General features: G+C 44.2%; 1 protein-coding gene and 1 pseudogene across 5 annotated transcripts in view; both read right to left on the bottom strand.

The window, feature by feature from the left end:
• The window catches only part of Mturn (maturin, neural progenitor differentiation regulator homolog), a 26,620-nt gene extending 24,965 nt beyond the window's left edge, over positions 1-1,655 (bottom strand). For 2 of the 5 annotated variants that reach the window (XM_029567539.1, XM_029567540.1), the window contains exon 1: positions 1,298-1,653. In XM_029567539.1, the coding sequence (XP_029423399.1) occupies positions 1,298-1,459 (162 nt within the window). In that variant the 5' untranslated portion in view covers positions 1,460-1,653. Of the gene's footprint in view, positions 1-1,297 lie in introns of all 5 variants that reach the window. The other 3 variants (XM_008841537.3, XM_008841536.2, XM_008841535.2) reach the window with 3 other exon arrangements.
• A 6,387-nt stretch (positions 1,656-8,042) lies between these two features.
• On the bottom strand, positions 8,043-8,290 carry LOC108491249 (annotated as a pseudogene).
• Between the last annotated feature and the right edge of the window lie 6,458 nt (positions 8,291-14,748).

Genomic DNA, 14,748 nt, shown 5'->3' with positions numbered 1-14,748 from the left:
CAGTGAGTGTTAGGGAGGCAGGGACATACTTTATTGGCCAGGTGTGCACAAGCCTGCGGTCTCTAACTCCTCCACGAACTTCCCATGGGTGATTGGGTGGATTTGTCACTCCACCTGAAGAGCCAAGCCACGCTGACGCACCGCCCTAACTCCGTCCGCAGGGGGCCGCAGCAGCGCCTGCTCTAGGCTCAGGCCAACGACCACACGATAACCCTCGTCCTCAGCCGCCACCATTTTATATTTAGAGACCATCATTTATATCCAGTGCTTACAAACACTCCATGATACGCGCCATTCCCAACGACCACACGATAACCCTCGTCCTCAGCCGCCACCATTTTATATTTAGAAACCATCATTTATATCCAGTGCTTACAAACACTCCATGATACGCGCCATTCGGGTCCTGCCTCCACACCACCCATCGCAACTCTCCTGCTCTCCGCATCCCCTTCCTAAACTGTCAGCGCCAAGATTCTTAGTGGGCGGGATGCAAAGCCAAAAGATTGGACTCCGCAGTTCCTGGTCCCGGCCCCTCACTGGAAAAGCCGAAGGGCTCAGCAGGGTCAAGACAGCTTCCCGGCGGGCCAGAACCTGCCCCGGCCACACACAGCTCGCTGGCAGCTCACAGAGCCGCAATGGAAGCAGGGGGACCAGGGATAGGCGTACCCGCCCGAGTGTGTGTGTGCGCGCGCGCGGCGATGTGTGTGTGTGTGTGTGTGTGTGTGTGCGTGTCTGCGTGTGTGTGTGTGTGTGTGTGTGTGCCCGTGTTAGGATGTGTGCGCACGCGCGCGTGCATTTTCAAGCTCCAGAGCGTAATTCCGCAAACAGGGTGCAGGATATCGGGCATCACCAGCGTGGACACAGGCTTTGTGTCCTTGTGAGGGGCTCACAGGCAGGGGTGAGGGTCCTCCCGGGCGGAGCGCCTGCAGAGTTGAGTCTGAGCACCCGGATGGGGACCAGCGCCTCCCAGGACCGGACGCCTAGGCGTAGCAAGGTCCGGACCTCCGATCCTGCGGCAGGGGCTGTGCGCCCCAGCCCCACCTGTGCGACGCAGGGGACCGGGATGCTCCAGCCACGCGCAGGGCACGGGAGGTTGGGGGGGGGGCTCGAGTCGCCCAGAGCGCCCGTAGTGAGGTACCCGGTAGCCTCGGGAGGACCCCGCACCGTCGGCTTCGGATGCTGGGGATGGTGGGGCGCCTGCCTGCCGCCCATTCAGCCCCACCCCAGTCTCCCCCAGCGGCTCCCGGGCACAGGCGCAGGGACCCGGACTCCGCACCCTCCTCCAGGCACTCACAAAACTATCGCCGCAGCCGTTGTCGGGACACAGCACGTAGAAGGAGACGCCCGGGTCGGCGTAGAAGTCCATCCTGCGCTCGGTCTCCTCGGCAGCGATGAGCTCGAAGGGCGTGCTGGAGCACCATTTCTCTGCGACGTCCGCCAGCTGCTGGAACTCCATCGCGGCGCCGCCCCGCGCTCCCACCCGCCCACCCGGCCCGACTCCGGGCTCCGGGGCTCCCTGGGCTCCGGGGGCTCCCTAGCTCCGGGGCTCCCTAGCTCCGGGGCTCCCTAGCTCCGGGCTCCGCCGCCGGGACTGTTTACACGCGGTGTGTACGGGGGCGGTGGCCCGGACTGCGCTCGCGGCTCCGCCTCCGCCCCGCCCCCACCCGCCTGCCCACCCGCTTTATTTGGAGAGGAACCCGGAGCACCCTCAGCCCAAGGGCCGCCCCAGCTCATGACGTCACGAGCCGTGACCAATCTCCGGAGCCCGAGAGCTTGCCTGCGACCTCAGAGCCGGTGACATCACAGTGCGGGCTGGCGTGGCTCGGCAGGTGGTCGGGAAGCGCCACACTTGTTCGAACCCTGATACCCTTTAGGTAGAGTTAGAGAGTTTGGAGAGCGTTTTGCAGAACGGAGTTTAAATGCAGGGGGAGAGCCCAGATAGTAAGGACCCTGACTGAGGCTAGCAGTGGAGGAGCTGGGAAAAATCTAGGGAAACAGCTTTGCTTAGTGCAGAAATCAAAATTCTGTTCACCAATGAACGTGAAATATTTCCCCTTACTGTGTTTACTAGACACTGATTTGAGAGGTGTACTTTTACACTCACATAAAGCTCTTTAGAAATATCTCTCATTTAGATTAGCTTTAATATTATCCAGCTTGAATTTAAATTGTATACCAGAAAATGTCCAACTGCTGGGGGGTTTTGTTTGTTTTTGAGATGCTGAGGATTGAACAGTCTTCCGCTTCCTATACAGGCACTCTACCACTGAGCTGCATACCCAGCTAGCTGGGAAAGTAGGTTTTAAAACATTGTAGGCAGCGACCATTAATCACACCTGTTGAATGTTTGAGCCGTTACATACCCAACAGGCATAAAGGATTGAGGGAGTGCCACAGACCTCGCCTGGAACACTTGACTTCTAGCAGAGACGTTAAATAGCATCCAACATCCATTCTACAGTCAACGGTGATTATTTTTAAAATGTGCCTTCTGAACAAGCCTTGCCAGCTTTGGGGTTGTAAATATGAGCGGTATGTGTCCCCACCCTCAGGGAGTTGGTAGATAAGCCAGAGGAACCTAGACAACACACCCCTTACTCGAGGAAATAGAAGTGATTCCAGAGTTGTCTACTTTGCACATTTCTGGGGTGGGAATTCTCTCTCGGGCTCCTCTTAGTTAACTGGAGCTGTGTTTCCATAGGAAAAGTAGAAAGCCTCTGACTCAGTGAAGGAAGAGGCAAGGACAGTGAGCAGCCCCTAGGCATTCTGGGTAATGCATCTCTTCTGATCTCTTTTGCATCAACATTCTGATCATAAAAAGCCTAACTCTTAAATTTAGTTTTTAAGAGTGGGGCTAAGCTGGGCATGGTGATGCAAGCCTGTAGTCCCAGCACTTGGGAGGCAGAGGCAGGCAGATCTCTGTGAGTTCAAGGCCAGCCTGGTCTACATAGTGAGTTCCAGAGCAGCTGGTGCTACAGGGAGACCCTGTTTCAAAAAGTTTAAAAAAAAAAAAAAAAAAAAAGAGTGGGGCCAAACTAGAAAGACACTTGATGTCCCTTGGAACTGTCCTACTGGAATTCTGTGTCCCCAGTCTCACCCCACCCATGATTTTATCAAAACGGTTTTTCCAACTTCAACTGGGGAAGTACAATCTTGGCTCCACTCTAATCTTAACAGATCATCTGCCTTTTCATCCCTACACTAGAATACCTCATTCACCCAGGTCAGTCATCCTTCCCAACCTCCACTGAGTTGCATGGAGAAGGGTGCACTTCCTTTCTGCACTTTGATATGTTAATTCTCAAGCATACCCACATTCATTCATTCATTCATTCATTTGCTCATTGTCTTTTTGGGTGGAGTACCAAACTGAGGTTCCCAGAAAACAAGATCAGGTGCCCAGGTCACAAGACACAAAAGCACATGGTTTTGCCAGGGTTAAAGTCATTAGTCCAAATTATGCCCATTTATAAAAGTCATTTCCACACTGTTTCCTATCCAGAGCTGTCCTTGCCTAGAAGTTTGAGTCTGTGTAACAATTTCCTGACCTCACCTGTCCTCCTTTAAGCCAGTTTAGCTCACTGAATATATATGGAGTATCTTTTGGGCACCTGAGCGAGATGCACAAGGCACAATTTTGCCTTCAAGGTGCATACAACTCTAGATGGAATTCTAAGATGGCCCCTGTATTACTTTTCTGTTGCTATGATAAAACGCCATGAACCAAGGCACCTTGTAGAAGGAAGAGTTTATTGAGCTTACAATTCCACAGGGATATGTCCATCATACTGGCAGAGGCAGCTGGAACAGAAAGCTGAGAGCTCACATCTTCAGGCACACACAGGAAGCAGAGAGACAGACTGAAAGGGCAAGGATAGGACTCTCAAAGCCTACCCCTAGTGCCCTGCTTCCTCCAGCAAGGCCACACCTCCTAAACTTTCCAAAATAGTGCTACCAACTAGAGCCAAGTATTCAAATACTTGGAGCCTATGAGGGACATTTTTTATTCAAACCACCACAGCCCCCAAGATCTTTGTCCTTTTAGGTGTGCATGCATGCTCTCCAATTATCCAGTCATTTACTAATTGTAGACCAGGCAGCTCTGGGAGATTCTGCACTAATTAACTGATTCTGAGCCCCAGTTATGCATGACTGAGCTGCCCTTTCAACTTCCAGAACTGTGGACAACTAAATGAGTGTTTTAAGCTGCTGAGTTTGTTTAAATTTCTCTTGCACTAATAGAAACTAATGTAGGAGACAATGAAAGACATAGGCACATTGGTATAAAAACTCAATATAAGCCAGGTGTGATAGCACTCTCCTTTAAGCCCAGTGCTGGGGAGGCAGAGGCAGGTGGATCTCTGTGAGTTCAAGGCCAGCCTGGTCTACAGAGTAAGTTCCAGGACAGCTGGGGTTACAGGGAGACCCTGTTTCAAAACGACCAAAAAAGAAAAAAAAAATTTTTTAAACTTAGTATAGAGTTGAATATACTGTTATAAAGTTGCAAAGTGTCATTAAAAAATACAGACATCACAAGTGTTGTTAAAAAAATACAGAATCTCAAATTTCTTTATAATTTTACCTGGTTCTTCCACTTAAAGCTTAGTATGTGTTAATCCAGAAATTCCAGAAATGAATTTTTTTTTTTACATTTGACATGAAGCTATATAAAACACATTGTTTTTCTCCTTTTTGTAAAGGGGAATTAAGTCCATATGTTTTAAAATCCATCTATCAAATTGGCTCCAAATGTTGAGTGACTGCAATTACACAGTTGTATTTATTTAAATTATTTTGTCAGAAAGATTGAAATGTTCTTACGATGAAAACTAGAATTCCAGGCAGGATGCAATGGCTCAATGAACTGGACAGATACTGTTCGTCTCCTCAGGGAGGCATTGGGATAAAGAATTGGAACTTTACAGTTATATGTCTGGGTTGACTCCTACTGATTTTAATGATTTTAAGTTTTGTTTTGTTTTTGGTCTTTTTGAAACAGGGTCTCCCTACAGCCACAGCTGGCCTGGAACTCAACTATGTAAACCAGGCTGTCCTTGAACTCACAGAGATCCACCTGCCTCTGCCTCCCAAGTGCTGGGATTAAAGGCCTGCACCACCACACCCAGCTAGATTTTATGTGTGTCTATAATTTCCTTATTTGTCTTGAGCTTCAGCTTCCTTTATGAAAATCGGGACAACTTCAGAATAAGAAGCTGGCACCTTTAAACAAATCTCAGACTGCTTGCTTACAGATGAGAATAAGAGATACTGTGGGAGAATGATTCCTTTTAGAGGGTTATCCCCCCTCCCCCGCTCCATTTTCATTTTAGAAATGTAGGCCTTGCCTGTAGAAAAAAAAGATGGTTTTTAAGTACTGCTTGTGGAATGTGTTCAAAGGATTGATTCTAGAACCTTTGTATATTTGATAATATTTCTAACTTTCACTTCTTTACTGTTTGCAGTTAATGTTCATGTTTGGCTATGCAATCATTTTTATGCATGTTTAATTTTTTTAGATTTTCCTGGATGTATAGTTTAAACAACAAAAAGTCTATTTAAAACTGTAGCAGTAGTTTGCAGTTCTAGCAAAAACGAAAGTTGTGGAGTTAAACTTTGTATTTTCTTTCTTATAGAAGCTTCTAAAAAGATATTTTTATATGTTCTTTTTAACAAATATTGTGTGCAACCTTTAAAACATCAATGTTTGGATCAAAACAAGACCCAGCTTATTTTCTGCTTGCTGCAAATTAAGCAAACATGCTATAATAAAAACAAAATGAAGGAAAAAAATGAAAAGAAAATTGGGACAACAGTGAGATAAAGTATATAAAGCCCTTTATCCTAGCACATATGTTTAAAAAAAAAAAAAAAACGGTCACTGCCATTGCTACTCTTTTTGTTTTTGAGACACAATCTCTCTGTAGCTCCAGTAGGCCTGGAACTCACTGTGTAGACCTTCTGGCCTCCTCACAGAGATCTGCCTACTTCTGCCAGGTGGGGGACCATTCCCTGGGTGAGCACTAGTCGTACATGAAGTGAAATCTCATCTCATCCATAAGTGTCCAGAGCAGGAGCTCACTTGACTGCAACACCTGAAATAGTTGAAGGAAGCCAATTCTTGGTCATGGGACACCCCTGCCGGCACTGTAGGATGTTCAGCAGAGCTCTGGCCCCTATCTACTATATGCAGTAGCATTTTCCTCTCCCTCCTTTTTCTCCATGTGACAAACAAAAATATATCCAAACATAGCCAAAAATGTCATGGAGGGAGAAATTGCCCCCCCTCAAGGAGCACAGATGGAGGGAAGGAAGCCTCATGGCAGTTGTTTTGGTCGCTCTCAGTGACAGTGAACAGCATGTGCACATATCACAGTCGAAATCTGTCCTAGGAAGTCTGTCACTTGAACCTCCGTTTCCTCAGATGACTGGAAAAAAATCACCACTGCCTAAATGAAATCACAAGTTTTCATCCAGTCTCACCTCCTTGGGCTGGTCCTGGGGGATAGCCCATATATCCACGAATTCCAGCCCCAAGGGCAGGACAGTGTTCTTCTGCCTGGTCTTTTGTGTTGCCAGTGGATGAAGAAATATCAGGGACCCCTGAACCTTCCTCTTCTTCCTCCTTTTCCTCCTCCTTCTTTACCTCCCTCTCCTTTCCTCTGCCTCCTCTTCCTTTTCTTTTTACAGGGTCTCACTATGTAGCCCTGGCTGGCTTGAAACTTTCTTTGTAGATGAGACTGGCTTTGGACTCCCAGAGCTCTGCCTCTGTCTCCCAAGTGTCGGTATTAAAGGTCTGTGCCACCACACCCACATCAGAATCCACTTTCTTGTGTTCCCATGAGCCTTTGACCACAGTATGGGAAAAGAAGTAAATGAAAGCTTCTTCCCATCAATGGGCAGTCTTCTCTGTACTCAGAGAACTATTTCTGCTCAGAAGCTTTGTAATCTTTGAAATTTTCCACGTGCTTTTGGGGTCTGTGTGCTGGGAAGAAGAAGAGGCAGGTGCTCATCCACAGGCTGGGAGATTTTAGGAGCCCAGGTTGGAGGGGCAGCCCCCCCCCCAGCCTCTTTTGCTAAATCCGGCTCTCCAGACACCTGGCTCTTGAGTCTGCTATTTTGCTTTATGTCCTGTGAGTAAGTCCATTTATTTAGCTCTATTCTTTGGCAGATTCGGCTTAGCTACACATCATGGTTCCAGAGCAAGAGGAATTAGAGGAGAAAAGTGCTGGCTCCATGTCCACCTGTCATCCTGTCAGGAGACACTATAGACCATAAGCTCCAGGATGTGCTGGTGGGTAGAGGTCTGTGTGATCTGTCACAGCAACCCAAGGATCTGAAGAGCAGCACACAAGAGTGCAACACTGGAAAAGAAAGATGGCTCTCCACCCTGAAACACAATGTGGGGGTGCACACCAGGGAGGGTAAGAAAGGGGACATTGAGAGTGAGCTTTGTACCCAAGTTTATGTCTCCTTGAAACTAGAGGCTAAAGAAAACTGAAACTGACAGGTCAGCAAAAGTTACAGACTTACATAAATGAATCATTGAAATTTACCCCAGTGTCCACTAAGCACAGGAAAATGAGTTATGTGAGCATTTCTACCCAATGGCTAGGGAAGCTCATTCTGAGTGTTATTTCTGAGTATGGTTTTACATCTGAGTTAGCTTTCACAAAGTTTTTTATTGATAATTCTTTAAAAGGCTTGAATCTAGACTTTTCCCCAAGAACCCTGTGCATGCTAAGCACATGCTCAGTGTTTTTGTTGTTGTTGTTTTGTTATTTGTTTTGTTTTGTTTTAGGAAGAAAAAGAATTGGAGACTTCACATTTATTGAGTAACTGTTGTGATAAAACCTGGAATCACTGGATTCCAAATAAATAAAATTTCACTTTTTGAACATTTGATCTACTTTTTAGCACCAACATATTTGGTAACTGCTTGGGGCTAACTGGTCACTGGGTTGACAACTCTTTTTGCACTGACCATCCAATCTGCTTAGTAATAAGTCTTTGCATCTTCCGTCATTCTTCTGAGGGATGACCTACTGCCCTACTTTCTGTACAATCTGGGCAAGGTGGCCGGTGATGGCAAGAGTAGTGTCAATGAAGAGGTCCACACAGCTAGACAGTTTTCAGTGTGGGAGTCTAGCAGAGTTCCTGGCTTTTCCACACACTTATCCCCACCTAGCTCCATGAAATGATGGATGTGCACCGTGAACTGCGCCTTCTGCTGCTCCGTAGCCCCCAGGTGCTGCAACTCTGCTTTGCTTATGTCACCCAGCTTGGCCATAGTCACTGTGAGCTTCTCACTCAGTGTTCTTTCGGTAGTTTTTAGTTATTCCTTATTGGTCGAAACACTCCAGTATTCAGCATTGCTCAGTTGTGCCTTCCCTTGCCCTTATTTTCAGCTAGTGTTTTGTCATTTCCTGTTCTATAGCTTAGCATTGCCTGCCTTCCTTAGCAGAGTACAGCACAAGAAATTTCCTTTTCAGCACAGTCTCATTGGTGATGTTAAGAAATGAGAAGCATCAAAACTGTGCTTTTTATATTTTCTTTCTGTTTGTCTTCAGATTGTGGTAATTCTTTATGTCATGTGTCTGCTGAGGCTTATGAGGACCAGTTATACGAGCTCTCCCTCTAGAGAGATGTTCCAAGAGCATTGTTCCAGAGCACCTGCAAGCTCAAGGGTTTTCTTCTAGGAAAAGGTGCTCATAGATGATTTGCTAACTAGAAGCCCCTACTCTGTTAGTAGTTTTCTCTCTCTCTCTCTCTTTTTTTTTTTTTTTTGGTCTTTTTGAGACAGGGTCTCCCTGTAGCCCCAGCTGTCCTGGAGCTCACTATGTAGACCAGGCTGGCTTTGAACTCACAGAGATCCACCTGCCTCTGCCTCCCGAGTGCTGGGATTAAAGGCGTGCACCACCACGCTTGGCTTTTTTTTTTTTTTAGTAGCTTTCTCTCTTATGAAAGATCCTTACATGACACTGCATGATAGCACAGCTCTGTGCCAGTGTGCTCAGCACCAGCTAGGATGATGGGAAAGGAGCTGAAGTGTAACTCAGACTAGTGATAAGGGAAAGACCTGGGTATGACAAAGACAAAGACAAATGACAAAGATGTTATTTAACCCGTGAGAGCCCCAGTTTCCATGTCTGTAAAAATGGGTACATATCTCTGACATTGTAAGGATTTAATAGGGGTGTGTGTGTGTGTGTGTGTGTGTGTGTGTGTGTGTATGTGTGTGTTAGGTGAAGGAAATAAGGAATCCACAAGGAGTTTTTAAAATATAAGAAATTTGACTATATACCTAATCTTCTTATAGCAGTGGCCCTTGGTGTACAATGTATGTGGAAGTATTGATTAATCTGACATGTTACTAAGTCAAGTATGCATGTTAAAATTTTAGTGCATGTTAATTACACACTGCATTCATATAATGTGTGTAGAGGCACGAGATTTTATTAAATCCAGAATGTGTGTTAAAATTTGAAGGTGCATTAATTAGGCATTGCATTCATCTCTTGTAACACAAATTTTGACTGAAATGATTAATCAAGATAGTTTATCTTTGTTTCACATGAACAGAATCTGGAGGTGGGCCAGGCAGAGCAGATCTGGCTGGTCCTTGATCATGAGACTTCATGTGAGACTTCATGTGTTGCCAGGTAGGATAAAACACAAAGCTAGTCTCTGCTGCTTCTCAAGAGACACACATTAGAACAGAGAAGAACCGAAGCAAAGGACTGAGAAACTAGAACTGGAAAATTCCCAGTAAAGGGTCCTTTATTTCTTTTTGTTTCTTTCCCTTTTCCTTCTATTAGGTTCTCTCACATGCTAGGCAAGCACTTTGTGACACCTCCAGCCAAGGCTACTGTCTTTCAAAGATAAAATCATGATACTTATACAAATGCAAAATGAATCAGCAGAAATTTCACTTAATTCCTTAATGAGGGAAGCTGCAAGATGCTACAAAGGGAAACTCAAAGTGCTTCTCTTTTATAGTCCAATCAAGAATGCTGGAATGAAACCCATAAATAGATGAAAAATGGGTTAATAGCCACTGGGCAGGAAATTTAACTGGGCTGTTTTTATTTGCCTGGTGTATTTAGCATCAGATATCTATACAGCAGTTCAAAGACACAAATGCTAGACTCAAAACAACTCTAACTCAGAAGGGTTAGCACTGACAGGATGTGGAGCTTTCCATGGACCTCAGGTAACCTTTGGTCTATCTCAGTCTTTCACAACTTTTCCCTAGTGCCTGCCCCCTTTCCTTTTGTGATCATAACAGACTCAAAGAAAGATTTATTATTATTTTTACTATTACTATTGCAGTGCTGGGGGTTGAACCCAGGGTTTCATACATGTTAGGTTAAGTACTCTACCCCGAGCTACACCCCCAGCACCAAAGAAAGATTATTTTTAATTTTGATCTATAAAATCCAGGTCTATCCAGTATTTGCCAATATCAAATTAACTTCTGTCTCAAAGTTTTCATAAGAAATATGATGGGAGATTTTTGTTTTTTGTTTTCTTAAAGATTTGCTATTCTGTGGCTAGGAAGCACTTATTATCAAGTTTCATCCACAGCATCTGTACATTTTTGGTGAATATCTTTCTTCTTAAAGTCTCCCAAATTTCTTAAGTTTCCTGGAAGTAACATTTCTCCCTTCCTGTAAGACTGAGATCCTGCAAGCTAGAGACTGAACAGTTTTCCTTGGGTGGTTTTCTAAGTATTGGCTTATGAAGTGAAATCTTGTTTACTTTGGTTCTTTAGAGTGGATGGTCAAGCTAGACCTGAGGACAATGCTTGTAATTCCAGCAATTGGGAACCAGACAGGAGGATTGGGGAGTTCAAAGCTAGCCTGGGTTATACAGTGAGTTCCAGGCCATCCTGAACCTCATATGGAGAGGTTCAAAAAACAAACAGCAACAAACAAAAAGCCTAAGTGGGTGGCCAAATCTGATGAAAAATAAGGATCACTGTTGTGGCCTGAATATGAACTATGTCCCATAGACACGTATTTTTGAATGTTTGGTTCCTAGCTGGTAGTGCTGTTTTAGGAAACTGTGGAAACTTTAGAAGATAGGGAGTAGGTGGAGGATATAGGTCACTGGGGGCTGGTCCTTGAGAATATATTGTCCCTGGCCACTTCCTGTCTCATCCCTGCTTCTTGATTGGCTATGAGTCATCCCTGCTTCTTACTGACTTCTGTACTATGTATTCCTTCTGCCATTTGCTCTACCAAGGCCATGGGCCCAAGCGGTGATGAGCTGAGCCTTCCAAAGTGTAAGACAAAATAAATCTTTCCTCTCTCTGGCCACCAAGCTTCCTCCTTTATGCTATTTCTAGTCCGGCATTTAGTCACAGAAAGGAGAAAAGTTAATACTTCTGAGAATCCTTTTACTGAATGTTTTGAAGTGTTTCAAAGCATCTTAACAGTCCTTTTTATGAGATGTTATCTTTTAGTTAGAGACAAAATAGCTTATAGCAAAGCCTTTTAGGCCAATATTGGAGCAAAACAAAAACTATCTGTAAATGGTGACTTAAAATAGCTGTGATTAATTTGTAATCCTTAAATGAGAAGGGTCAGAAGGCATGCAAAATTACAATGAACGAACACAAGAAAATTTGGTTGCTTGTGTGACATTCCATACAAAGACAATAAAGCCATTCCAAAAGAGACAGACAAACAAGCATTGAGTATTGTGCCTAAGCGTGTATTCTAAGGAACCTGGCTTGTAAAAATGGAGGAACATAATTTTCAGAGAGGAAAAGTGTCTTGGGATATAATGGCATCTCTGTGAAGTTCTGTGGGTAAGCAAAATGCACGTGCCCATTTGCAAGTCACTGGTCTAGGAGGTGCCAGATTCAACTGAAAAACATAAGGCTGGAGCCAGGCCAAGGGAGCATTTGAAATAGTTTATACCAGGAAAAGCACTGGCAGAACTTGTAGTCAAAGAAAAACACAAGAAAACCACTTTGTAAGAGTTTAGAGGAGCACGGACAGTCTAGGCACTGACAGATCTCCAGGGCTTCCTTTAAATACACCACTTCCAAAATATTTTATCCAAACAAATTTAACCTATAGAAGGCCAGGCATTCCTTCTGCTTTGGTTACCTTTTTCATATAACTTTTGTAAAGGCAACAGAATGAAGAAACCCAGATCTCTCTTTTCCTAAAGTGAAGAACAAGATGCTTATGAGGATAATTTCAGAGATAAGTTTTATAGAAGATATTGTGACTTACTGTCTACTTAAATGGATGATGTGATAGACTTTATGCTGCATATATTTTACTGCAATGAAAAAGATACTTTAAAAATACTACTGAAGATTCCTCTTGCCCACCACCTGCCAGCCTTGGACCCAGGAGAGCTCCATTTCCTTCATCTCAGATCCCTGGACTAGCTTCCTAACTCAAATTACCTAAACACCCTACCATAGATTGTTAATTCCCTACTCAGGTGGTCCCCCCACTGCCATCTTCCCTGGCTCCCAATCAGCCAGATAGATCTGCCCAGCCAGGACTCTGGTAAGTCAGATCCCGCCAATTGCATTTCGATTCCATTCCTCTGACCTACCCCCACCATATCCCCTGCCAGCCTTTGGACCAAGGCAGGCTCCAATTCCTTCACCTCAGATCCCTGAACTAGCTTCCTAACCCAGACTACCTAAACTCCCTAGCATAGACTCCACTGGCTCCTGATTTCTCTGACAGAGACCAGCCTACCTACTACCCTGACCCACCATCCACCAAGAACAATCTACTACCCTGCAACATCCTGGAACACACACCAATTTATTTTCTATACCTGAACAAAAAGCAACCAAGCTACATAAACAATATTAACAGAACTAAAATTAAACAAAAGCAGAGGAGAAATTCCTGTTGGACACATAACCAACAAAGAAATCCATATGCCAAAATGGCAATGCAAAAACATAAACAATATGATAAAACAAGAGACTATGTCCCCAATAAAACCCACTAGTCCTAAAGAAGTTCAATGAGAACCGCCCTATAGTACCCCAGGACACAGAATTTAAAAGAACAATCATGGGGCTGGAGAGATGGCTCAGTGGATAAGAACACTGACTGTTCTTGCAGAAGACCTGGGTTTGAATCCCAGCACCCACATGGCAGCTAATAACCGTCCATAACTCCAGTTCCAGGGGATCCAACAGTCTTTTGTGTCCTTTGCAGGCATTGCATGACGTGGGTGCACTTACCTACATGCAGGCAATACATGCATACACATAAAAAAATAAAAATAACACATAAAAAAATAAAAATAGTAAGTAAATAAAACATTAAAAAAAGAACAATCATAATCATGATAAAAGAACTTCAAGAAAACACAGACAACTCAAAGAACTCAAAGAGCAAAGGCAAAAACTCATGATGGAAGCCCAAGAATATACAAGTATGTAGTTTAATGAAATACCCATGACTTGAAAAATAAATTCACAAAAGATATATAAATAGTGAAGAAAACCCAAATGGAAATGAACACAGGATTGAAAAACTCAATAAACCAATTATAAACAACAGGAGAGAACCTCACAAGCAGAATGAATGAAATGGAAAACAGAATATCAAGACTGGATGATAAAGTTGAAGGTCTAGACTCCTTAAGCAAAGACTATGTAAAATTAAAAAAAAAAAAGGAATGGAATACTCAGGACATGTGGGACAACATGAAAAGACCAAATCTACAAATTCTAGGCTTAAAGGAAGGAGAAGAATCTCAGGCCAATGGCATTGAACAGATCTTCCAACAGGATTACAGAAGAAAACTTCCCTAAATTAAGGAAAAATACACCTATAGAGATTCAAGAAGTACATGGAACACCAATTAGACATGACCAGAACAAAAACTCTCCATGGCATATCATAGTAAAAACATTAAATGTACAGAAAAAAGAGAGGGTACTGAAAGCTTCTAGAGAAAAACAAGTTACATATAAAGGAAAACCCATCATAATTACAGCTGACTTCTCAATGAAAACTGTAAAAGCCAGAAGAGACTGGAACAAAGTATTCCCAGTTCTAAACAACCATGGATGTCAACCCTGAATACTTTATCCAGCAAAACTACCATGGTCAAAGGGGAACAGAAAAATTTTCATGACATGAATAGGCTGAAAGAATTCATGCCCAGGAAACCAGCCCTACAGAGAACACTTGAAGCAATACTGTGCTGGATAGCTTTAGTGTCAACTTGACACACCTGGGTTGAGGGAGCCTCAGTTGGGGAATTTCCTCTATTGGACTGGCCTGTGGCCATGTCTGAGGGGGCATCCTCTTGATGAGTGATGTGGGAGGGCCCAGCCCACTGTGGGTGTTCCCACCGCTGGGCAGGTGGGCCTGTGTTGCATAAGAAAGCAGCCTGAGCAGGGGCCGGGGGAGCAAGCCAGTAAGCAGGGTTCCTCCATGGCCTGTGCTCCAGCTCCTGCCTCCAGGTTCCTGTGCTGAGTTCCTACCTTGGTCTCCCTGATGAACTACAACCTGGGAGATGTAAGCTGAATAAACCCTTTCCTCCCCAAGTTGGTATTGGTCAGAGTATTTTGTCACAGCAATAAAGAACAAACTAGGACAAATACAAGGACAGAAGAAAGGAATGTGTATGCCCAAGAAGCCACAGAAAGAAAGAACAAAAAAGGTATAATAAGGTCATAAATACAAAGAAATTAAAATGACAACATCCAATACACATCTTTCAATAATAACACTAAATATCAATGGC

This window comes from Nannospalax galili, unplaced genomic scaffold (assembly GCF_000622305.1).
Source record: "Nannospalax galili isolate Female #2095 unplaced genomic scaffold, S.galili_v1.0 scaffold158, whole genome shotgun sequence".
Classification (NCBI taxonomy): Eukaryota; Metazoa; Chordata; class Mammalia; order Rodentia; family Spalacidae; genus Nannospalax; species Nannospalax galili.
Note: the sequence above shows the minus strand (reverse complement) of the source record. Positions and strands in the feature narration are given on the sequence as shown.